The sequence below is a fragment of the Montipora capricornis genome, chromosome 4 (genome assembly GCF_036669925.1).
Source record: "Montipora capricornis isolate CH-2021 chromosome 4, ASM3666992v2, whole genome shotgun sequence".
NCBI lineage: Eukaryota > Metazoa > Cnidaria > Anthozoa > Scleractinia > Acroporidae > Montipora > Montipora capricornis.
In genome coordinates, this window is record NC_090886.1 from 24373293 (window position 1) to 24398292 (window position 25000).

At 38.9% G+C, this 25000-nt stretch overlaps 3 protein-coding genes across 5 annotated transcripts; all 3 read left to right on the plus strand.

The window, feature by feature from the left end:
- The first annotated feature begins 6230 nt into the window (after positions 1-6230).
- LOC138044552 (TNF receptor-associated factor 5-like) lies at positions 6231-17570 on the plus strand. Of its 3 annotated transcripts, none has more exons than XR_011131465.1 (6): positions 6255-6419; positions 6560-7006; positions 8638-8818; positions 9364-9581; positions 10356-10601; positions 17326-17570. XR_011131465.1 is itself a non-coding variant. In XM_068891034.1 (5 exons), exons 1-5 carry the CDS (start codon positions 6334-6336, stop codon positions 10501-10503), a joined length of 1080 nt encoding a protein of 359 aa, XP_068747135.1. In that variant the 5' UTR covers positions 6231-6333; the 3' UTR covers positions 10504-11079. The 3 variants fall into 3 exon arrangements, 1 of the variants encoding a protein (XP_068747135.1); XR_011131466.1 differs by lacking the exon at positions 17326-17570 and adding an exon at positions 16941-16984 and having other exon boundaries at positions 10356-10602; XM_068891034.1 differs by lacking the exon at positions 17326-17570 and having other exon boundaries at positions 6231-6419; positions 10356-11079.
- Positions 11588-14845, plus strand: LOC138044553 (uncharacterized). Its single transcript, XM_068891035.1, has 7 exons — positions 11588-11616; positions 12570-12844; positions 13045-13089; positions 13264-13326; positions 13495-13530; positions 14158-14226; positions 14707-14845. Exons 2-7 carry the CDS (start codon positions 12692-12694, stop codon positions 14782-14784), a joined length of 444 nt encoding a protein of 147 aa, XP_068747136.1. The 5' UTR covers positions 11588-11616; positions 12570-12691; the 3' UTR covers positions 14785-14845.
- Positions 17571-19437: 1867 nt separating the features above from the next.
- Positions 19438-21691, plus strand: LOC138044554 (octopamine receptor beta-1R-like). Its single transcript, XM_068891036.1, has one exon. It carries the CDS (start codon positions 19510-19512, stop codon positions 20392-20394), a length of 885 nt encoding a protein of 294 aa, XP_068747137.1. The 5' UTR covers positions 19438-19509; the 3' UTR covers positions 20395-21691.
- The last annotated feature ends 3309 nt before the right edge of the window (positions 21692-25000 follow it).

Here is a 25000-nt window from a genome sequence, read left to right on the forward strand (position 1 = left end):
TATATTCCTTGCACAACTCTCCATGTATGACCCGCCCAACAACATCATGTCTCTTTTTATATTCAGTCTGCGCAAACAACTTAAGAAACGCAGAAAAAAGCCTATAAAAAGCCAGCTATCTCACTGATACAGGGCACAATGGAACAGGCGTTCAAAAACAAAATGAACCCGGGCCCGGGTCAAACATTTAAAATCAGAAGATCACTCGCTTCTACCGCCGATAAACAAATCGGTCGAGCATAGAAAAGCGTGAGGCCATAAGGTCACATTCAGATTACTGCTGAGAAAATCACCACCAACAAACTAGAAACATTATTATCGATACCAAATATTTTCTTGGAAGAAAAAGTATCACACAGCAGTGTAGAGATTCAAATGTAAAGCCTCATAGGGCAAAAACCATTGCTAAATGAATCCTATAGGAACCACCTAAAAGAGGTGTCCATTCACTCAAGAGAGCAAAATTATGACAAAAGGAAACAGAAACCAGACCACGTACAAGGGAGTCGTGTAGGCCTGTCAATCCTTTTTAACAATTTGCATAGTCAAACACAGTATAACTCTATTGCTTACTTTCATGTTATTCTGGTTTGTCTGATAAAACCACCAGACAAACCAGAATAACATGAAAGTAAGCAATAGAGAGTCGTTTGCAACTACTGTTAAGACAGAATTATGCCTTTCTGGAGGAGGGGCTGCTTATGTGTCTGAATGGCTTGAGGTGCTATCAGAATGCAAGAAAATGGCATTTTGAGAGCACTTAATTTCAAATTTTCTTGGGGGAGCATGCCAAACCCCCCTAGTTTAGTTGGTGCAAATCACTCGTGTCAAATCCTGGATCCACCCCTGCGGGCGGGCCCCGCAGGGGTGGATCCAGAAGCTCACAAATGGCCATTGCTAAGTTGGTTTTCAAATGCTCGCAGTCACGAACTGTTGCTCTATGTATAACCAGTTGGTCCTTTGTTCCTTTGCGCTCCTTTCGGCAACCTTTCTGCTCATCTGGTAACAGTGAGCTCTGGTAGTGTTGGTGCAAATCCTCTGCTATGATCCCTGTGGGTACTTTCCACATTATTGGTAAGCATGTTATTGGCCGGTAGTTTCCCACAGCGTAATCATTATTATTATTATTATTATTATTATTATTATTATTATTATTACCATTATTATTATCTGCAGTATACACGTATGGATGCTCTAATGTTAAAAGTACATAGGGCGCAAAGCGTAGCCTATGTCCTCTTACGGAACATAAGTCTCTATATAAAGGAGCGTTTTAAAATAATAAAATACATTCTATATATATATATATATATATATATATATATATATATATATATATATATATATATCATAACAATAATAATCCTTAAAATCCTAAATCCTAAAATTCTAATTTAATTTAAATTTAAAAATAAATAAATAAATAAAAAAAAAATCCTTAAATTTTTCTAACACTCTATAATTTCTAAAGTTCGTAAGATTATTTGACGATGGCCTTGAAGGCCCGCGCTATGTTAAGCGAACTTGAGATAATAGCTTTCTGCATCCTTCTGAGAACCTCCCTTCCTCTAGCGCCCACAAGTTTCTTTATTGTTTTCTCTAAATCTTTAGACCAACCGCCTAGCACATCAATCACTACGTTGCACTGTTCCACGACATAGCCAGGGTACTGCTTCCTTAACTCCCAGCGCAGTGGAGCATACTTTTCCGTCTTCTCCCTCTCCTTTTTCCCACGGTTGTCTAACCAGGGGCAACTCATTTCAACTGCCCAGACTCGTTTCCTCCTGTGATCCACAAATCTGACGTCCACTCTGTTGGCCTTGACATAGCTTTGTTCGGCATACACTGGTACATCCCAGTAAGCTTGAGCTTCCGGAGATTCGTACACTGGTTTGGGTCCCACTAACGAGTACCATGGTGGTACTGAGTCCACTAGCTGCAGGTCTTTACACACCTCAAAGAACAACACCTTAAGTGCAGCGTTGTGTCGCTCCAAGTACTTGGACTGTGCTAAAGCAGGACATCCTGCAAGAACATGCGCAAGAGTTTCTGCAGCGCCTCCGCACAACCTACACGTGATCTCTCCTTGTGAAGTTCCTGTTTTGATCTTTGTATACACTCTAGTAGGGGTGAGCTGTTCGTAAAGCTCCAGTACCCCGGTAATCGTGTGGGTGGGTGCTGAGGGCCACTCCCGTAGCCAAGCAAAACACTCATCCATGCTCAGATCTTTGTCGTGCCACCGTGCACACAGAAAGCGACCATGCCACTGCTCGCTCTCAATCTCTTCCTGTAACTTCTCCGTCACAGTCCTCCTCAAATAACCCTTAACTTTCTTCCCTAGAATTTCTGTATCCGGAGCTTGGCGCGGGCTGCATGACGGTTTCGGATAGTTCAAAGTCAAACCCGTGTCCAGCTCCTCCGCGTACTTGCATGCCTCCTTAACCAACGAAGTGAATCCCTTCTCACTCGCCCTCTCTTCAAACTTCTGAACTAACCTCATGGTAGGATCTGTATTCTCATACAGCTTAATTGCAGATTTGATTTTTGTTAGCTTGTATTCTTGCTCAATTGCGCGTAGGCCACGCCCACCCTTGTCCCTGGGTAGATACAACATAGCCGTCGAACTTAGCGGATGCTTCCCTCCGTTCTCACATATTATCTTTCTCGCCTCTCTGTCGATCACTCTAAGCTCTGTAATAGGCCAATGCTGAGTCCACATCAAATAGGAGAGGACTGGAAGGGCAAACTGGTTACTTGCAGTCACACGGTTGGAATCAGACAGGGGGCTACTCCAAATTAATGACAACCTTTGCAGGTACACCTTTGCCGCACATTCCAATGCCAGCTTCTCATCCTGCATCACAGTCTCTCTCACCCCTAGAAACTTGTAAGTAGAACTCGCGTCCAAGCTTTCCACGACCCCCTCGTGACCTAACCTCACACCTGCTGCATCATGCACTTGAGCCCCTTTCCTCACATGAATCACATTGCACTTCTTAGGATTCCATGTTAGTCCAATGTCCTCCATGGCGGCACTGGTAGATTTTAAAACTCTGTTGAGCTTAGGTTCAGAGGACGCAAAAACTTTCAGATCATCAATATACATTAAATAGGATACCTTGGCACTTATAGGCTTAGACAACTTATATCCCTCAGTAGCTTCCAGTGACCAGGCTATTGGATTTAAACATAGCGTAAAGAGGCGCGGACAGAGTGAGTCTCCCTGCGGCAATCCTCTGTTAAATCGAATACAACGAGAGGTTTCGGGACCACGTTTGGTGGTAGTAACAATCCTGGTATTCCAGCTTGCAACTAAGAATCTCATGACTCTACAAAGACACGAAGGAAAGCGGTGAACTTCCATAATTTCAAGCAGCCAGCTGTGATCCACCGAGTCGTAGGCCTTCTTTACATCTACCCAAGCCATGCTTAGGTTTCGTTTTCCTCTGTGACAATCTAACGTCACCATTCTGTCAATCATAAGATTGTCTGACGTCCCACTGCAGCCCAATCTGGCTCCCCTTTGTCCACTCTCCATCAGGTCGAATTCTCTCAAATGATTGTCCATTGGTGTCTGAAGGCACGACGTGAACCATTTGTAGATGTTATTTAGGCACGTTATTGGTCGCTGATTCTCGCTGCTGAATTCACCTGGTTTAGGGATGAGTCGCGTTTTTCCCTCAGAAAACCAAGTGGGATATTCCTCGGTGCTTTCAGAGATGGCAACGAAGGCTTTAGTGATCCCCTCATGCAGCACATGCATGCGCTTCCACCAATAGTTAACAAGGCGGTCAGGCCCTGGGGCGCTCCAGTTTCTTTTCTTGAGTAAACACTTGACCGCTTCAGAGCACTCTAACCTCCAGGACCCCTCCGAAGGCACTGGAACCTTCCTAGCAATTGCTTCCTTGATCTTACTCAGCCATTCTGCTTCCTTGTTCCCAGTCCCTCTCGTCTCTTATTCTTCTTATTATTATTATTATTATTATTATTATTATTATTATTATTATTATTACTATTATTACTATTATTATCATTATTGTTAATGTTATTATTTTTGTTTTTATGTTTAGTATTATTATTAGCTTAGATTTGATACGCTTAGCAGATTGTATGATTTTAATACGAAAATCGTTACCTAATGGGTTACGAGCAAGGGTACGTGTGAGCAAATGAATGAAATCACTTAATGCGTAAACTTTGGGTAGACGAGCCCGACTGATGGACCTCAAACAAATAAGAGGACACAGCACTGCAACTTCACCTCTACGATTTCGTCAAATCTCAGTGAAGTGGGATGAATACTGGAAATGTCGCCACGGCTCTGAAATAAACGCAAGAAAACACCTTCAAAGTCAAGAGGGGCAAAATTACATCGGTTGCAAAAGCGAGGGCGAGGGAGGTTACCAAAAGCACTATAGCAAGTTGTTAGCGATCTCAACACCACCTGACAAGTTTAGCCGACTCCCGTGGGCCACTGACACCCTCAAACAAGGCCAGTACCAGCAAATCTCAACTGTGTTGTAAGCCGACCGTTTATTGCGTTGAAAAGGACAGTTGCAGCCACGCTGTCAAAGGACAAGCACCCAGCATTGAACATGCCACAGCCTTAAGGTGAGGCCAACGACTACGAGCTCTTCAGCAGACACTGAATGCGGAAACCGACAGGCTCATAAATGGGGACGATGCGCCCCCGTTACAGAAGACAGTCTGTAGAATCAGGAATCAGGCCTGGACTTCACGTCAAATTGTTATTCTTCGAAAAATAACGTAACTACAACTGCCGATAGAGAAGTTCTGGAAAGACTCTATATTGTTGTGTACACTTTTGCCACTTTAAACCGTAAATGTAGGAGTAAAATACGTTCACAACCGCACTGAGTTTTAGCCTGCGAATACAGCCGCCTCACATCGCTAACCGCCGCTTGGGCCGATCGGCTACGCTGAATCTCCGCAGAAGTGGATCACTCAACTCTTCTGGTAAACGAGGGACAGAAGACTCGATAAAAAAACGAGTACGATACACGATATGAATCACACATGAAAGAAAACCTATAGAGGTAGTTCTGGTTTGGATTCAGAATACCTCGATTTGGAAACGAAGAAATTACTCGTTAAAATATGGAGGTATTCGTATCACACGTTAAGGAAAAGAAGTCTTGTTCACCCTTCCCAAATCTCTTTCTTGTCCACCCTCGATAAAAGTTTCTCGACTCACTCACCCTCGACCTTCGTTCCTGTATGATTCAAAGACGAGGGAGACTGATACCAGCCAAGGTTGGCGACGTTAGTTCAAGCTTGTTGAGAATCAAAACGTATAGAAGGAGGATGTTGCTCTTTTTCTCAGTATTACTAGAAATTAAACCTGAATTAAGTTTCTGAAGTCATCTTTAATAACAAATAAACTTGAACTTAGAAACCCATTTCAAACAAAATTTCCCTCTTGTTTGCAATGATATCGTATTGATTTGTGTAGTTTAGTCTTGGGCTAGGTGTATTGCTTGTGTTTGCGATATAAAGTAAGCAGGAAAGTAAAATAAACTTATCTCCTTATACACAATTATATAAGCCTTTATTTTTTGCCGTTGAAAAAAGTAGTGTTCTGATCAAGTTTAGCTTACTTTGAGGTAGCTGTTTATTTGTTTATTGCTTGGGGTAGGGGTAGGGTCAAACATATGTTCACATACACACACTGAAGATGGTAGTGGTAAAATGTTTTAATTATCATTACTGGGAACTTCATGTATGTCATACAAGGTCAAGAAAACTTGAGGGGGTTGCACAATCTGTGAGCCATGCGAGTCTAGCATTTAAGTCTATTTACATGAGACCAGGACAAATGCAGACTGGCATGAGTTCATATCGGCCTCCATACATTTCTTCCTATGCGTTTACATGAGTCCGGCGTGACAATGAATTCAGACCAGTCTGACTTCGCTCGATTGCTGGACAGAGGCGAGAAATTCTTGTACCGGTCTGATGACGTCAAAATCCTCATCTCGATCCCACGCCATTGAATCGTACTGGCCTTAACAGTACACGAGGTTTCTTTGCATTTTAGATATGTTCCCGGAACAGAAGTTAAATTGTCTTTGTACAGAAATGCTTCTTAGTCCCCTTCTTAGACCATTGCAGTTTCGATTTACAAATAAAATATGGTCGTGAAATTTCGAGTCATGTACACTTTAACTTTCAACGGAAACGGGAAGGTATAATGCAGCATCAAATTGCAGTTTCTGATAAATTCCAGACAGGGAAGAGGTTCTCGCTGAACACGTTTCACTTCTTCATATAGTCGTTGCGTTCGTACTGTCACTAATCAAATAGTAACCCGCCATGAGCTTCTGCTCGCCATCTAGAAATATATTCGACCACGTCAGTTACAGAAAAGACTTTCCAGAGGAGTTCATGTGCGATGTTTGGTAAGATAGGTCTTTGTTATGGCTTAAAGCTTCATTATTACATGCAATCGTCTTAACTTAAACAGTTATTTACTACTGAATACACCTCCACTAATTTACAAAAAATGTTCAATTACGTTATTTTTTGTTTTTTTTTCCAGCACGAAGCCTGTTGTGTTGCCTCAAATGGCCACCCCGTGCGGTCACTCGTTTTGTGGCTTCTGTGTGAATGAACTCGGCAAAACTGTAAGACCGATTTCTTGCCCGATGTGTCGACAAAGGGTAGACCAGTTTTGCAAAAATATCTTTGCATGCAAGGTGCTTTCCACATTTCAGGAAGAGTGCCTTGATTGCAATGCTACTTTTACCCTTGATATGGCCAAAGATCATGTCAACAATTGCCCTCAAATGGAAATGATCTGCAGCCATTGCAACCAAAAGGTCAAGAGAGGCGACACAGCGTTACATTCAGATCGATGTGTCATGAAAGAAGTAAACTGCGTTTGTGGGATGCAGGTCAAGCAAAAAGACATGAACTCTCATAAAGAGGATAGCTGCAGTTGGAAGAAGATATCATGCCCTCTGAATTGTAAAATCATGATTGAGAGGTTCGTCGTGTTTCCTTGTTTTATTCTTGGTTTTCATGTGACGTCATCAAAACTAAACAATAAGGAATTATCAATCCTTTTGAGATTTTAGTTTAGTTAGTTATTAGAACAGCTGAAGACTTGTCTTTTCACAAATTTTCAGTTTGGTGGGGTTTATCGTCTTGTGATAAGGCAAGGTTGAATTTCTAAGCTTTTGCGTGACACGATGTTCAAATTGCGGTCGCGAATGCTATCACGTAAGTTAAAAAAGTGACTTGTCCGCTGAGATTTTGCAATCATAAGTACTCACATAGATACTTATGAGCTCTCAGAAGACGACTACTGGCTTTTTATAGCAAAACTCGATGACATATGTTTTTGTCAGCTTCCGGCCGCCATATTTGTGCCCCAGAGAGAGACACAAACATGGCGTTAGCCTGTTCCAGGCTCTCAGATAGTCGAGAAAACGAAAAGAACTGCGTGTGAAAAGCGAGTGTGGGCTTGGGTCGAGGCGAGGCGGGAGACCCAAGCCCCCACTTGCTTTTCACACGCAGTTCTTTTCGTTTTCTCGACTATCTGAGAGCCTGGAACAGGCTAACATGGCGTCTCCATACAAAGCCTTATAAATTTGAGTAAAACATTTCTTCGAATATCTCCCGCACGAAACATCGCACAGACTTGAACCTTTGTGAGACTGTTTGAATATTCATCTTTTTTTACCTCTTTGATTCTTGACTTAATTTGCGTAAGGGTTTTGATGATGGTGTGACAGTGAAAACCGGCAATTAAATGTCCTCACAAATTACAGAAAAAGAAATCAGACCCGCCTACGTGGCGTGTTTGTTGATCAACATTTACCATGGCTCGCTATGCTCTGTATCTTACTTGTCACTTTTAAAAGATAAGTTGCTCCTGAAATAAACGCCTCATTACATCTTATTTTCGAGTCACTTAAATGTCGCTAATTTTGAGCCGGCATTATACTTCTCGAGCCTTTGTTGAATGCGAGCTATTTAACAAAATTTTGTCAGTTTTTCTTGCGTCTGTCCTGTTATTGATCAAGAATTGCGTCATAACGTTGTCAAAGTAGCTGTGGATCCACGAGGTGATAGCCGATTGGATCCGCTTATTGACAATAAATATTAGCCAATGTGCGCACGAGAATTTTTGCAGTCATCGTAAAATTCCTCTTAGCGGTAGAGGCACTAAATCAAGGTGTGCGCTTAAAAAGAAAGCGGCTGAAGTTAACCCAGAGACGAAACCCTACAAAAGTAAAAGACTAATAGTTTTTGCATTTGAAAGGAATAATTATTAGTCTACATTCAACTGTAAGGAGGATCGTTGTTTTCCATAGCATTTAAGATGAGCTCATCGTATGATACATTTTGATGATGACTCGGGAACTCAAAATACATGGCGATCTTTGTGATGTCCACATCTTGTCAAATTCGCCGGCTACATATGGCCTCTTGCTGTCGGGGTTCAACCCCATAGTCGTCATTAAAAGCTTATATTACCCAATTTAAAATGTGGGAATTTGTTTTTTTGTGACGGAGATCATTACCGGCAAACTTCCATTCTTTAAAGTCGAGAAGATTTCGATGCACATCAGATATGGGAACAGATAACAGGTAGTGGTCGTTACGTTTCAGGTATCTGCTTCCTTCACACACTTTGCAGTGTCCTGCAGCTTTGAGTTTTTGCCCAATCAAGGGATGTGGTGCTCACCTGCGAAGGGGCGACGTCGAAAAACACATCGATGAAAACCAACCCCGGCACTATCATCTCCTCAAGGAGGATAGAAATGACATTCTTTGGAGGGTGAAGGAAATGGTAAGCCTCCTCATCGAATACGTGCCTCACTTGAAGAAACATTTAACTCTATAATAGCTACCGCAATGATCATGATCAGACAACTGAAAAGCTGAGTTTGAAAAGACAGCAAGCTGTCAACAAGGATACTGCTGAATGCTATTGAATGAAGAGACTATTTCCATTTAATCAGTTTTCGAAGTTACAACAAGCTCTCACCAGGAGAACTAATCTGGTTAACATTTTCCAAGGGAGTTCGTATAACTAGTAGCTCGGACACTTTTAATCTTAGAAAATTAACTGACTGTTGTGAAGACAACAATCACATTTTTTAAAAGGCACCAGTAATCTTAAGAGAAATAAGTGTGCAGATTGTTACTTCTATTAAGCACCTTGGCCCTCTCTTCTTTTCATGAGGGCCCTTCAAAGCGGGCTCGTCTTCACATTTACCCCTTTATTGCTGGTAGATAATTGGTCGCCAATCAAAGCATTCTTCTCTTGTTTTTAATGCTTTTCTAATGACAAACAAAAAATTAAATGATTAAATTACTTTTCTTTTAATTAAGCCATTGTTCAGGTCCAGTGTGAAAACCAAAAGAACGGGTCAAGTCAGTGTTTTTAAGTGGAGTCTGGTGTCTAGCCCACTTAACAACAAAACCATCTGCTCCCCTGTTTTTCACAAGTGGGACAGAAAATGGCGCTTGCTCTGCACAAAGAGAGAGGAAAGATCAGAGGTCGGCCTAGAGTACAGTCAAGGTGTACATGGCATTCATTTAGCACTGAGGTAAGTGTGCAAATATTGCTGAAATCAAAGGGTCACCGTTTTCATCGTCAGGAATGCAGCACGGTTTTTCCGTCCAAAAGTGAATCACTTTTCAGTCTTATCGTATCGAGGAAGTGCTAATACGGAACGTAAATAACCCTACCATGCATTCGTGGGATTGAAATCATTGTTCAAGTCACAGATCTATAGTCCTGTGAGTAAATTTAATTTTATCTCTCAGATCGTACTCGGGCTATGATTGGCCAGTTTAGCCGGCAGTAATCGAAATTTCTCACGATATTCGTTAACCAAAAGATACACTGAATATCTTACTAACCTTGTTTTTTCGGTTCGTGCTAGAAGTTACGGCAGCTAGTTTAATCACGTCACTTTATGGGCCGAATGCGTAAAACGTTGGCCATAACTTAAAGTACGGCCCTGTTACTACAAGAGGAATTCTACGATCTTTATTGTATGAAACACATACAATCCAAGTTCCCGAGGGTGCGTTCCATCGTACATAACAGAACTCAGAACTCGGCAAAATGCGGTTCGTACAATAATGTCACAATTTTTACTCGTGTAATCTATCACTGAACAGACACAGGGCAAAATGTGTTTGATAAAAGTCGGAATAAGAAATATTTTTGTTAGGGACACTTAAAGGATAAATATGCAATTTTGTGCAGATAATAATAATAATAATAATAATAATAATAATAATAATAATAATAATAACAAATCATAAGAAATTAGTAAAACAATTAAGGCCAGTTTATTTTTTATTTTCCAAAGCTTCTTCCTGGAGAATCAAGATGAAAGCCGTCATGTGCACAACATCAATGTTGTTAGCATGAAAGAGGGAGAAACACTACGATTCATAAAGAAGGAATTACCCAATTCTGTCACAGTTAGGTTGGAATTGGTGGATCCAGCTGTTTAGCAAAGTTTCATCTATTTCAAAACCTACAGGGGACTCAGGTCATCCTTACCAGTAGAATACATTGTGTTGACCCAGCTTGCTCATATGAAATTGGGTGTTTTTGACACTAAGTTTGTATTTGCAAACCACATTATTTTTTAGGCTGCGAAAAATAAACTCAAAAAGAAACATATCCTGATTGTGCGCATTCTCGTTAAAACGATGGCAAAAACCATGACTAGGAGCGAACAACTCCCACGCTAAGCCTATGTCGCGGCATTTTTACAGACTACCTATTCCCGCAAAAAAACAAAGGCATTTACGGTTCGGTGACTCTATGATGGCAAGGTAGTTTCTTGTGAATGGTCATCGGGCTCCTGCTGGAGTCTCATTTGTCGGAATGAGACAAAAAAAAACGGTCGGTAAGAACGCCGTGACAGTAATATAGGGCTGTTGTTCGCTCCTAGTAATGGGCGCCTGTTACAGCATTTGCGGCCTGATTTCTTATTTCAGCTTTTTTCAAGGTTTCTTTTACAAACGCCCGTCTATCTTGTTACAAAAAGTAAAGAGAGAAATAAAACAAAAATAAGAAATAAATTTTAGCCTGTTTTGATTTTGTTACTTTAATTAACATTGTGTAACTGTTATGAGTGTGCATAGTAAATGTAATGCGGCTTTTTGACGAGTACAATAGTGACCTGGTCATTGAATGAATACGAGGCTGGACTTGCCTCTCTTTCGAGGCAGATCTCGCTAAACTTCGCCTGTAAATCAAGCTGTTATCATCACAACAAGTCCTCAGTCGAAACAAAGACAACTTCGGCACCCCTTTCATTCAAGGGCCAGATTGTTTCAAAGTGTACAAACAAACTTCAGTTTGACTGCTTCAGACGTTTTAGATAAATTCCCAAATATTCACAGTCTTATTTAAGTGAGAGAAAATTGTGTGATGACTCTATTGGGGAATTAATTTTGAGTTTGATTGCGTGCGAAGGTAAACCTAAATATTGTGGTCGATGAATCAATCAGTACATGGATCATAAAGATCAGTTACCGAGCGTAGTAATGCGCAACTAGAGGAAACTTGTGCAAAACTAAGGCCTCGACAGTTGGTTATTGGCAATATCCTGAGCGGTATGGTTATTAACCTAAAATTAGTAATTGTCACATGCATACAGTAGGATTATAGTTACACTCGTTGCCGTGAGTGCAGTATATTCACTGATTGGAGCTCAACACTCCCAACGGAAATGTCATCTTCATTAACTTTATGAGAATCTAGTAAATGTTAAAAACGCACAAAACTGTACTATTTTCAATGAGTGTATAGATGGTTTTCACAGTGATGTCATCAAATTCTACAATCAAAACCGCACGTTGTTTTGAATTTTTATCTTACGGAGGTTGAAGACGACCTAGAAATGGACCTTTGTTGTAAGTTTCCAGTTCCATGAAGCTAACGTTTCAAAAATACAGCATCTTTAATTTCCGAGTTGTCACCTTGTGTGGCACCATAATAAAAAGTTAGTTGCTTGAAAGAAATGTCTATGCCTATGAATCTCAGAGAGTGTGAGTATTTCAAGTACATTAGTAGATATGTTTATACACATGTACCTTATCTCGTGAGAGAAAAGCAAGCGTTTTTATCGCTAAATAAATTCCAGTTCGAGTTTCTGGCACAATATTGGCGAACAACGGTGGTGAACGAACATGGCGGCTCCATTCAAAACTACATATATACATATGATTGAAACGCAAGTTCGACAAATAACTCAGAAACAATGCTCCCCGTACAGACCTGAGAATTGATGAGGTGAATTGTAAGTGTGTCTCCTACAACATTCCAAGTTTTTAGCTTATTTCATCGAACAGTTTCGATTTCTTTTTTTGGTTGCATGAAAGTGAAAACGAACTATAGCATAGTTAAATTTACTGTGCACAATATGCTCCCAGATTACTCCCAATAAGGAGTAAAGATGTGAACCACATTACTAGTAACTAACATTTACAGATTCCACAGTATTTTCATATCAACTAGAACAGGTATAATTGATAATATTACAACTTTCTAACATTGCTTTTCCTAGGAAGTGACAGAAACTTAATAACAAGTCTTGTCTCCTCTGCAGAAGTAGCCTGCCAAGCAGCTAATGCTTTGGCATCTCGGAAATGCCTTTTTCTTTACTGTGGATCAAGACTGGGTTTTTTAATGATGTTTGTTCTTTTCAAATTTGAACATTTTGAATTTATTTTGCAAAGTACGGCGAGGGTTTTCATTTTCCACGATTTTAATAATACAAGGGCACTCATCCAAGAAGAGAGAGAACTGAAAAGTAAACAAGATGAAGACTTTCGTCTCTCTGTGAGTATATCGAAAGTAAAGAAATATAAATTAATTACGTACCTATGCTCTTATTTTTTGAGGTTTATTTCAAAAGAGTGAAATCAGTAAACTTGGCGGGCATTTTAAGAGTGGGCACGGCAAGATTAAACTAACTCGGGTTCATTTTTGTCTTGACATGGCGTCTTACTGTAAATGCTTCTTGATGATTTCTACTTCAGGAGTTCCAAGACAGACAAAAACAATGTCAGGAAGCATCAAATGAGGTACCGTTATTTGATTCAACTTGAGCAATCAACAATTCTTCAGAAGATAGGAATGACATAGACATAAAAAAAGATATTCATTAGCTGAGGACAGCAAACTTATGGATTAAAGAACTGATGACAAAGATCTGAAATGTATTATTTTGATAATCAATTTTTATTCCATTCTTCCAGCCTGAAAATAAAGAAAGCGAAGATGACGAAAGTGAACACAGTACTATAGTAGACAACATTGAGGTAACCCTTTTTTCAGAATGTAAAAAAAAAATTCACTCCCTTAACCCCTTTAATATTAACATAAAATTAGCTACAATGACTATTGTAGCGTCATAAAGGTGGTGTGATACCGATGAAAAGAAAACATCATTAAAGTATTACTCGTTACTACTTTTTCATTGTTTTTAGCTTAGACAGAAAAGAATAGCCGCCTTCAGTGAACAGGTATTTTAATTATTTATTACTTTCCTTACAAAGTAACACATGAGTATTCAATACAAAAATTGTCGACAGTGTTTCATCTTATTACGAATGATTCCATCACGTGTAGTACACAATTTCTAATTAGTACAAAAACGATTTTCTTTAAGCTTTACCTGGTTGTTTCCCAAGGCTCACCAAGCTTTTCTAAGAGAAATAATTGGCCCAAGGTGCTCAAGCAAGTTGTTGTCAAGGAAATGGTTATTCCATTACAGCTGCAGTTAACAGCTGTACTGAATCCTTCAAGTAACATGATCGGTGTAGGTTGTACAATGATAAATGAACAATTTTTTGTTTCTTGTATGTCATGGACGCGCACCACAAAAGAGCTGTCACTTCAAATATTCTCCTGGTGCATAATCAGACGTGAGGACACGAATTTGTCATCATAAAGTGCTTTTCTCCGGATAAATTTTTCTCTGACATAATTTTCGTTAAAAGGGATGGTTTCTTACGATAAAATTAGGCATAATACATGTAGGACACCAACCTCTCTGAGAAAGAGTTCAAGAAAGTATAGGCAGTGATACAGCTAGGGCAATTAATTCTAAGGATTAACTTTAAATTGGAAATAACTTAATATTATTTAAGGGTGAACCTTCCAAAAGGCCAAGACACAATCCATTTGATGGCAACAGCACTTTGGAGGATAGTGGCACGGTATGTCTTTCGTGTGGGTTTGTAATGTAACGTGGGTAACCACATCGGCTGCACCTCAAGACAGGCTTAACATATAGACACAGAAGCCGGTGATTTTCGGTGCCTTGTATTTGACTTGGTAAAAAAAAATAAATAAAAGTAGATGTTTCTTTAAGTAAATATTATAATGGGATCATTCGTAGCAGCTGGGCACAGGGCCATATATCAAAATGCTGCCACAAATATCTTCAAACTACCTTCTGTAATTTTAGTAGAAGAAATGCTTTTGATGTAAGAAAGTGATTTTAAAAAGTATAGACAAAAGGCTCGGGAAATTATTTGATTTTGGACAAAACGCACGTGAAATTATTTTCTAAGTTCACTCGTCACCATTTGATTACCCATACCTATTATCATTATTAATCATTGTATTTAATTACCAATTATTCCCACATTTGGGGTGCAGATCATTATTAATTAAAATTACTTTTTGTTTTCCAGGTTACATTCCCAGGCAGCAACAGGGACTACAGCCCTGCTCAGTGCCAATCAAAAATCAACAATAATAACACTAATTAAGTAACATTAATATTAATTAATTAGCCGATATTAAAAATACCATAATACTTTTTGTTATCCCTCCAAAATTTTGCATAAACATTGTTTGTATTTTTTCTTGGGACTTACAACGGTCCAAAGAGAAACTGGAAACAATGCTTATGCAAAATTTTGGAGGGACAAACAAAGAGTATTATGGTATTTTTGATATCGGGTAATTAATTATCGGTAATAACAATAAGTGATTAACACGTACAAATCGTAATAACCGATGTTTTAATCAAGTGAGGAACTGGGCATGAGAGTTAAAGAAAGATAGAACAAGAAACTTACATGATTTCCCCTTATAAAGATGTAACTTAAGATGCGTATGATAGGTTTGAGATACAGTTTCCATCAATTCACTGGTTCTTTGTTTTAAGGTGTAAACGAGCAAGTCTCACTTTTGATAAACGAGCTCATAATTGTATTCCAGTTCAGTCTATTTGGTTATTTTTCATTTTATTCTCTTGTAACCAATTTTTCACCTGTTTAGAGCATGGGTACCGGTAACAATAGAATTCCAGTAGGGAATGAAAACTGTGTTAGTGCAAATGTATTTGACACTTGGATGATTAAGACTGGACATATCAAGGGCACCGTTCGAGTTCAGTTATGAGTAGAGCCTGGAAGCCACCTGCAAAGAGTGCATCTTAGTACATATACATTAGAACCCCGGTAACTCGTACTCGGATAACACGAACTCCCCCGCGAACTCGAAGCAAGTCCCATTTTCTGTGGATTTCACCCCTTTTTTCAGTAGTTTTAACTCGGTTAGCTCGAACTCGGATAACTTGAATTCCCCGCTAACTAGAACTACATTTTGTTTACCTTGAACCACATTTTTTACTGTCAAGAATCATAGCTGCGCATATCCTCAATATACCCATTTCCCTTTGGGGTGGTTATTCACATTTTTTTATGGGTTCCTTCTAAACGCCTTGCTTTTTGCTTTTTTTGGCTTTTTGTGTACAATTATTTAGGCAGTACAGGTCACACTAGAATGGTCATTAAATCAACATTAAAGCAAAATATTATGAAAAATTGATTGTGTGGACATTATTTTCTTGGGGTCAGAGGCATCCAGTTAGACGAGATAACTATTAAACGAGATAACATGAGAAACAGTTGCAGTTATACAAGGCGTAATCGGTAAAGTGGAGATTATAGTTTTCTCTCTTAAAAGAGCTGCATGAGTGCCAGTTTTAAGGTCTCTTAAAGTGGAAATTTAAAGGCATCTTAAAAGTGGCAACTTTGATACGTCTTAAAAGTCGCAACTTTAAGGGTTCCAAAAAGTGGCAACTTTGAGGCGTCTTAACGTCTTAAACAACGCAATTTGAGGGTCTCTTAAAAATGGCAATTTTAAGGCCTCTTAAAAGGCACAATTTTGAGGTTTCTTAAAAGTGGCAAATTTTAAGTTCTCTTAAAAGGAGCAATTTTAAGGTCTCTTCAAAGTGGCATTTTTAATGTCTCTTAAAAGTGGCAACTTAAAGACCTCTTAAAAGTGGCAATTTTACGGTCTTTTAAAAGTGGCAATTTTAAAGTTTCTTAAAAGTGGCAATTTTCAGGTCTCTTCAAAGTGGCAACTTAAAGGGGTCTTATAAGTGGCAATTTTACGGTCTTTTAAAGGTGGCAATTTTAAGGTCTCTCAAAAGTGGCAACTTTAAGACGTCTTAAAAGTAGCAACTTTAAGGCGTCTTAAAAGTGGCAACTTAAAGGTGTGTTAAAAGTTGCAAATCTAAGTTCTTATAAAAGTGGCAACTTTAAGGTTTTTTAAGAGTGGCAACTTTAAAGGAATCTTTGAAATCGAAAATTTAAGGTCTCTAAAAGTGGCAACTTAAAGACGTCTTAAAAGTGGCAATTTTACGGTTTCTTAAAAGTGGAAATTTTAAGGTTTCTTAAAGGGGGCTTTTAGGAAAGACATTTACGTTATTACAAAACTTTACATAATTTGTGGCCATGATTTATATAAGGTGCTTTTTGGATAATTCTTTTTATCAATTTTTCATAGGGGACTTATCCCACATACTCATAATGATCCTGAAAATTCTCCGCTAGAATTACACATAATCTCATTGAAACAACATTAAAGCGTGACCGTTCGTGTCATAGCCATCTAGGTAACACGTAACATGTCCTAAAAGTGGCAACTTTAAGGCGTCTTAAAAGTGGCAACTTTAAGGTCTCTTAAAAGTGGAAACGTCTAGGCGTATTAAAGTGGCAACTTTAAGGTCTCTTAAAAGTGGCAACTTTAAGGCAACTTTAAGGTTTCTTAAAAGTGGCCACTTTAAGTGGCAACCTCAAGGTTTCTTGAAAGTGTCAACTTTGAGGTCTTTTAAAAAAAATTTAAGGCGTCTTGAAAAACTTTAAGTCCTCTTAAAAGTGACAACTTTAAGGTCTCTTAAAAGTGGCAACCTTAAGGCGTCTTAAAAGTGGCAACTTTAAGGTCTTAAAAGTGGCAATTTAAAGGTGTGTTAAAAGTGGCAAATTGAAGGTCTCTAAAAGTGGCAACTTAAAGACGTCTTAAAAGTGGCAACTTTAAGGCGTCTTAAAAGTGGCAACTTTAAGGTGTGTTAAAAGTGGCAATTTTAAGGTCTCTTAAAAGTGGCAACTTAAAGACGTCTTAAAAGTGGCAACTTTAAGGCGTCTTAAAAGTGGCAACTTTAAGGTGTGTTAAAAGTGGCAATTTTAAGGTCTCTTAAAAGTGACAACTTTAAGACGTCTTAAAAGTGGCAACTTTAAGGTCTCTTAAAAGTGGCAACTTTAAGGTGTGTTAAAAGTGGCAATTTTAAGGTCTCTTAAAAGTGACAACTTTAAGACGTCTTAAAAGTGGCAACTTTAAGGTCTCTTAAAAGTGGCGATTTTAAGGCGTCTTAAAAGTGGCAATTTTAAGGTTTCTTAAAGGGGGCTTTTAGGAAAGACATTTTATCCAAGACATTTACGTTATTACAAAACTTTACATAATTTGTGGCCATGATTTATATAAGGTGCTTTTTGGATAATTCTTTCTATCAATTTTTCATAGGGGACTTAGCCCACATACTCATAATGATCCGCGTTTTACAGTTCGTTAGGGAGTTCGGGAGTTTCGGGATAGTTAGGGAGTTAGCAGGGATTTCGAAAATGCGCAACGAAAACGTCACTCCAAATATAATTTTGTACTATCGCATGTATTTCGCGATTACTCCGTTTTGTTCACCTTGCAAAGGCACGAACGGTTGTAAAGTAAAAATAGAAAATGAACTGATCGTTGTTATATGCTCGCGTTGTCGTCAAAAAATTAAATTTTGGTGATTTCACGTTGTTGTTTGGTGGAGTACAAAATAAGGAAACGAAATTCTTGCTGCATGCATATTCTTGCGTTGTTGATGCGTCGCCGTCGTCTTAATTTGCTTTATTTTAAACTCCCTATGGACGCTAAATGGCTTCCTGCAAAATTGAAGTAAATGCAAATTTTGCCGTTCTTATTATAAACAAGGAATCGTATGCTTCCTCGTAAAATTTTCAGAAGTTGAAGCCGGAAATAGCCCTCATCGCTGCGCGACTCGGGCAATTTCTGCAACTTCTGAAAATACGTGTGATTTACTCGGCCCCATGCACTTATCTATACTAAACAGTTATTTCGGTGATGATAGGTGAACAAGTCATTATGTTGGTTAAAGAAGGTCACTTTCTAAAGAAAGTGGCTCTGCCGGACGAATGGCTGACGCGGCTACGGTGGTAAATTTATCATATCAACCCAGTTGATAAACCCACTCGTTATGTTGGTTAATTTAGAGTGCGTTCGATTGACCCTATTCCGGAATAAGAATACGTAGAGACATAATTTAAAACGGTATGTTTGGTGTTTTGAAGCAACAAGGATAATAAAAATATGTTAAAAATAGCATTTTTGCAGATCATGTCATGTTTGACAATTTTAATTTCAATCCACGTAAAAGCGAAGGATTTCTATCTTCTATTCCATGTATTCCTATTCCGGAATAAGGTCAATCGAACGCACCCTTAGTTTCGGAGTATTTTCAGAAATTCAAATAACCTTTGTAGTGAAGTTTCCACAGATAATTGAAGCATTTGAAATTGTCATTTTCACAAACATCTTTGTCCATTCGATAAATTAAAACTAAAAACTTCTGCACTTAGGTTAATTTGTGTCTTTTGGGATTTAAGCCTGGCATTTTTTTTCGGAGGTGTTGCCAAATTACATTAAAGTCAACGCTGACCTGTCCAGAATCGGGTCCACTGTTCAAACGCTTATTCCTGTTTTGTTTATATAAGAGGGGAACATCTGGCACCATTTATTAAAAAACTCACCAGAACTGAAATGCATTTAAAAGGAAAATGCTCATTAAATTGCTAAGAGTACTTTGGGGCCTTTATTCCCAACAACCAAAAAAGCGTTTAATGTTTTTTGGAATTATAAAAGTTCATTTGGTTTGCAGAAGCTGAAATTTTAGTCGAGTCCGCAGATGTTTGTAGATATGACCTCATTGACTAAGTGTTGACACGCGTTTTCATTAAAAATGATAATTAGCGGATTAAAAAAGTTAACATTATGTCATCCTACGTATGTATATATATGTGTACTTGCTATATAATTCCTCGTGCTGAGCTTTTATCCAGTTAAAAATTGCCGACCAACCGCTCCATATATATCTACTGACACTTGCATATACTTGAAACTGAACTGCATCAAGTAAGCCAGGCATGTGGTTTGCAATTCTTGGTTCGCTCTTTACCATAGTAAACATTCTTGGAAACTCCATGGTTGTGTACTTGGTCATCACGAAGCCTCGGCTACACAATACAAGCAACTGGTTTGTCGTGTCTCTTGCACTGGCAGATTTGTTTGTTGGATTGACATATTTTCCAGGGATTTGCGCTTCAAGATCCGGGAAAGAGTTCGCCATTAACCACACAGGAGTATGGTTCAAAGTCAGCCATACTTTCGTGTATTTGTCATCCGCAAACTTGTGCGTTCTGACTGCGGATAGATACATAGCAATAACGATGCCTCTAAAATACAGCATCTTCATGTCGCTGCGTCGATTTAGCGTCATACTTATTCTTGCATGGGTCTTGCCATTGATTTTCTTCACCGTACCTTCACTTTTTACTTACAGCAACGGTAGCGAATCTTTTACTTATTCCTTTGAAGTTGTCAGGGTTGTAATGTTCCAGCTTATTCCTTGTATTATATTTGTGTATGTCATCGCTCGTCTGTCCATGATAGCCAAGGAAATGTCACTTACAGATAGAGCCATTATCAACCAGATAAGATTTAATTGCCAAATTCAAGAAAACACAGAACGTAAGAGGCAAACGGAAAGAAAATCGTCTTCGTTAAAACTGATCGTATTCATTATTTCGTTTTTTATTTTGTGTCATGTTGGAATTAATTACAAATGTTTTTGCATCTTTTTTAAGCTATGTGTCGTGTCGGAGGCCTTGGTAAATGTTGTTCACCTTCTTTTTGTCTTAAATTCGGCATTTAATCCGATAGTTTATGCTGTTATGAAAAAAGACTTTAAAAGAGAATTGAAGAAGTACCAAAGAAGTGACAACTTCAAAAAGAATGGCAAACAATGTTGAAACGACGCATAGTTCAGTCCTCAGTGTAAGAATTTCGTTGCCTTCCTTTGCAAGACAATTTAAATTAAAGAGACATGAAGAACGCTTCGATTATCTCATACCATTACATTTGAAATCATTGAAACCTCATTCTTTTTCCATCGCAAAGGAACACATTTCATTTCCCGAGCTCGAACTCAAAGGGAATTTCATACTTGGAAACTTTATTTCTTTCATTAAATATATGTCACCCCGAGACTTAAATCAAAGGAGTCTATGAGCCAAGTAGTGGTGTGGAACAGTGTACAGGTCTAGCAAGCAGGGCCGGGCGCCTCCGTGCCCCTCCACTTTTTTCCCCAAAAAAGTAAAAACACAAGTATAAAATGATGAAAATAGAATTTCTTCCCCAGGAAGACTGAAACAACAAGATGTCAATGATTCCGGATAGAATCATTCCTGATAAACGATAATTACAGTACCGGTACCAATTCCCCAGTTCATATTTTTACTTCTTTTATTCGGTGATACAAATCTACAGAAAAAAACAGCTAAAAAATTGCAGCAAACGAGAAATGTGACAAAAATATTAATGTCTCAAACCGTCTTGACATCCAGGCGACTCAATGTTTTCATTACTGGATTCGTCTTTGAAACATGATCCAAACTAAGCAATGTCCTGCAATTATAAAAAAAAAACCCGATAACTGAAGCAGAAGCCACTCTTATCCTGGGTAAGGCCCCAGGATAATAAGACGAACATCGAGGATGAGAAATTAGAAAAGTCTTGCGCTGCAGAATTGCCAGAGAGGAGTTCTGAGTGCGGCCAGGATTATGCTGCTGTTGAGTCAATTGAAACAGTTGGTTCCCAGTTACCTCTGCATGGAGATAGACAAAATCAGGCAAGAAATTATTTGAATGATCCCTTCTAAGTCCAACGGCAACAGGAATAGGTCCTTCCAGTCACGGTGGTTTGATCGGCACCCGTGGCTGCACTACAACGAAAGAGTATGGATACTGTGCTTTGCCGATTAAGTCTACGTATGCCTCTATAGGGCAACTCAGACAGTCTAGTGGACGTAATGGTTCCTGGTATAGTGACTGCACTGAATTTACAGATGAAACATGATTTCAAGATTCAGACACAGCCCTTGTTTTAAAAATAGAAAAGTAACCAGGTTTTGGAAACATGTAAAAAAGCATTGTCTGGTTAAGAAAAATTAAAAAAGTAAGCTTTTCACTTCCAGACTAAAGCCTTTAAAATGCGCGAGATGGAAATATATACAAAATGGAAGTGTGAAGAAATTGTAATAAAATGGTAAAAGGGAAAAATGCGCTAATCTAAAAGAATAGAGTATTGTTTTGGTAATAGCTTGGAGTTATTGTCTGCTTCATTAGTGTTAGCGGTGTGCCAAGATTCCAAAGTCTTTTGAATTCGGAAGTTTCCTTTCTCAGTTACTCTGGCATTATTGTTGAAGTCAATAGAGTGATTGTTGCGCCAAAACTATCTGAAATTCCTTTGCTTCAGAGCGCCGAACAACTTTGTCTTGAACTTAAAGTGCAGTCGGGAATATTGAGGCTTGCTAAAACTTATCAGATGTTTCACCATCTACAATACTCGACCAAATATGATCTTTCGCAGTACACGTTTCTTCTTGTTTGAATTCCAAGGTTGAAAGAGATCAGTAAATCTACTGGTTGGGCAAAAGCATCACTAACAACTTTAACTTTAAAATCCCAGCAAGTGTTCCACTGAAAATGTGTATGGCATTTGAAGGAAATCATGGCCCGAAAATGAAATAAATATTCAATATCCGCCGACAACCTCAGTACAAACAGAGCCTAACATAAGAGCCTAGACAACGCTGTTCGCATCATGCTCGCGGCCATTTGTCACGCAATATAATAGCCAATCAGGAACGCTCATTTTGGGAAATAAAGCAATCATATTGCGTGAAAGTTATAGACAACGTTTGCTCTTTCTTTGGCGTTGAATATTGTAGCAAAAAACAAATCGAAAGAAGTTCAGCGTTGTCTGTACTCTTATCGACATCGACAACTGTGGTCCGTTTTTTTCCGAACTTGGAGTCAAAACGGAATTCAAACACTTGCCGACTTGGTAAATACGGAAAAAACCGGTTTAATTTTCATTTAAAGACTTCTTAAAAAAATTCAACATTAAATGTAACTTCCTGCAATACTATAGTTTGATTTCAGCCATACAAAGTCCCTGGAAGGTCAGCCTGAAAAAAGAAGATCAATGTCGTGTTTCCGAAGATAAACAAGATAGACAAACTTACATGTAAAACTGTTCACAACATACTGACATACCGACAACAGTATCCCCCTCCCACTGCAGAAAAACGACTAATTGAACTCGGGTTCGATTCACAAGAACAAAAACGCATTTATTCTCTTCCCTTTCAGATAACAAGAGAAATAAAGTTATCTATGTTTCAATATAAAACTAGTTATAGCTGTCACTAAAGTGCCAACGAGCGAGGCTTGGCGCCTGGCGGCTGCAAACATCACGCTGCGTACTCGGGCGGCACTCTCATTGGCTATCGCTACGGTCAACATTTCATCGCTTTGGTCTACATACACCTTATTCCAAAATGGCTGCTGATTTATGCGGATACAAATTGGCCCTTGTTGTCTCGTTCAAGATAAAATATTCTTTTGAATTTTAAGCTTAAGAACGAGGCATCAAGGGCTTATTTGAATAAAAACATACAAATGGCGGCCAGTTTGGAATAAGGTGTATTACAGCTTTTGGTTTACATTACACTCAAATTTGAAGCGCTTCTGAGATTTCGTCCGTCTAAAAATCTTCTCGCGGCTCTATAATCTGCCGCCTCGCCAGGCCTTCTGTCTTCAGAAGGCCTGACTCGTTGGGAATAATCCATAACCTTCTGTATACAAGCAACATTTTATATAAAATAAAATAAAAAACCAAATCCGTATTGTCCTTATTGCACCAGTATTGCACCAGTACGGAGCAAACTACAATGCATCTATTGTGCTCATGCGTGGTCGCCAGATAGTTTCGGTGCGAATTTATCAATTGGTATAAAGGGGGTAGTTTCTAAAGAAACTGTGGTGCTGCGTCGGTGGAGAAGTAGTATACAAAAATTTGGTTTTATCAACGGAGTTGATAATGTAAATTGGCCACCGCACAGAGATTACAAAAGCTGACGTTTCGAGCGTTAGCCCTTCGTCAGTCTTTGTTAAAAAAATGGCATAGGTTTCTCTTGGATTCGCTCTGACGAGGGGCTAACGCTCGAAACGTCAGCTTTTTTAATCTCTGTACGGTGGCCAATTTACATTATCAACGGAGTTGATAAAACCAAATTTTTGTATATCAACTGGTATAACTCTCCCCATTCCGAAAAAATATCCGCTCTTTCCGAAAAAGAAATTGTATATGGTGTGCTGAACGGGTGGTCGTCTTCTTCAATCCTCAACCACTTAATCCTTATCGGGAAGTACTTTCTTTATAGTAATGCGCTTGAGGAAAATATAAAGACTATGTTAATTTTGTTTATGAAAAATTAAGAGTGGAAAAATATATTTTGGTCATGACAAATACCCAAACTGCTTTTGTTAGAAATTGGCATAGGTTTCTCGAGTGACATATTTTGGAGGTGTTAACTAACTGTTAGTCAATTCAAGTGTTTTGATCTGTAAATCTGTGAATTGTATTTTGCTGATTGTAAAAAAAAAAAAAACCGTGGGCAAGATTTCCGCACAGGTCTCTACTTCATTATGCATACGCTCCTTTGTCTCAAGAAAACAATAGCGATAACAATAGACGTCCTTTGGGACTGTCGCGCTTTGTTCTTTCTTAGAGGTTTAATGACTACCTGCTCTTTTTATCGTGAAATTGTTCTTTCTGTTTGCTTGCGAATTCGCAGAGACACTGCAAAGTGTATGTTTTCTTCCTTTCCTGTATTCAGGATCACGAACGGTGCATTTAGTGGGCTTTTGCAATTTATCGCTCTTTGTAGAGATCGGCACAAGGGCGTAGCTAGGGGGGTGGGTCCTGGGGTGCCCGTGACCCCCCTTTGTAAGCCCTTTTTTTACACGAACAACTTACAATATTCAGGTTGCGAAAACGCGAGTACCCTCTGTTTGACACAGTGTGACCCCCCCCCCCCCCTTTGAAAAATCCTGGTTACGCCCATGCGGCAATATGCTAAATGATGCTTTCAAGTAAACAAGAGGCTACAAGTAGCCTATACTCGGGCCTGCAAAAGTACAGTGGTGTATGGTTAATTTAGCACTGAAGAAAAGAAAAGAGAGAAGTTTGTCCTTCTCACATTGGCCTTACATTGCGATTCTCATAATGTTCGACTGTGTAGGAAACGCTAATTGAACGGTTTAAGATGAAACGAAATGACTCATCAAAACATCTTTTGCAGAAAAAAATGAAAGAGAAACGAAGGTGAGATGTGAAAGCATCTTTCCAAGGTGACCAAACGTTCGTGCATTGGTGCACGTAAAGGTAACTTTGTCACGTGCGCGACACGTGCAGATGTGCACTATATCTCGAAACTTGAAAATACCTTCAGAAGTACACAAGTTCCTTGAGGATGGCCATGCCAAATGAATCCATAACGCGAGAATCAAA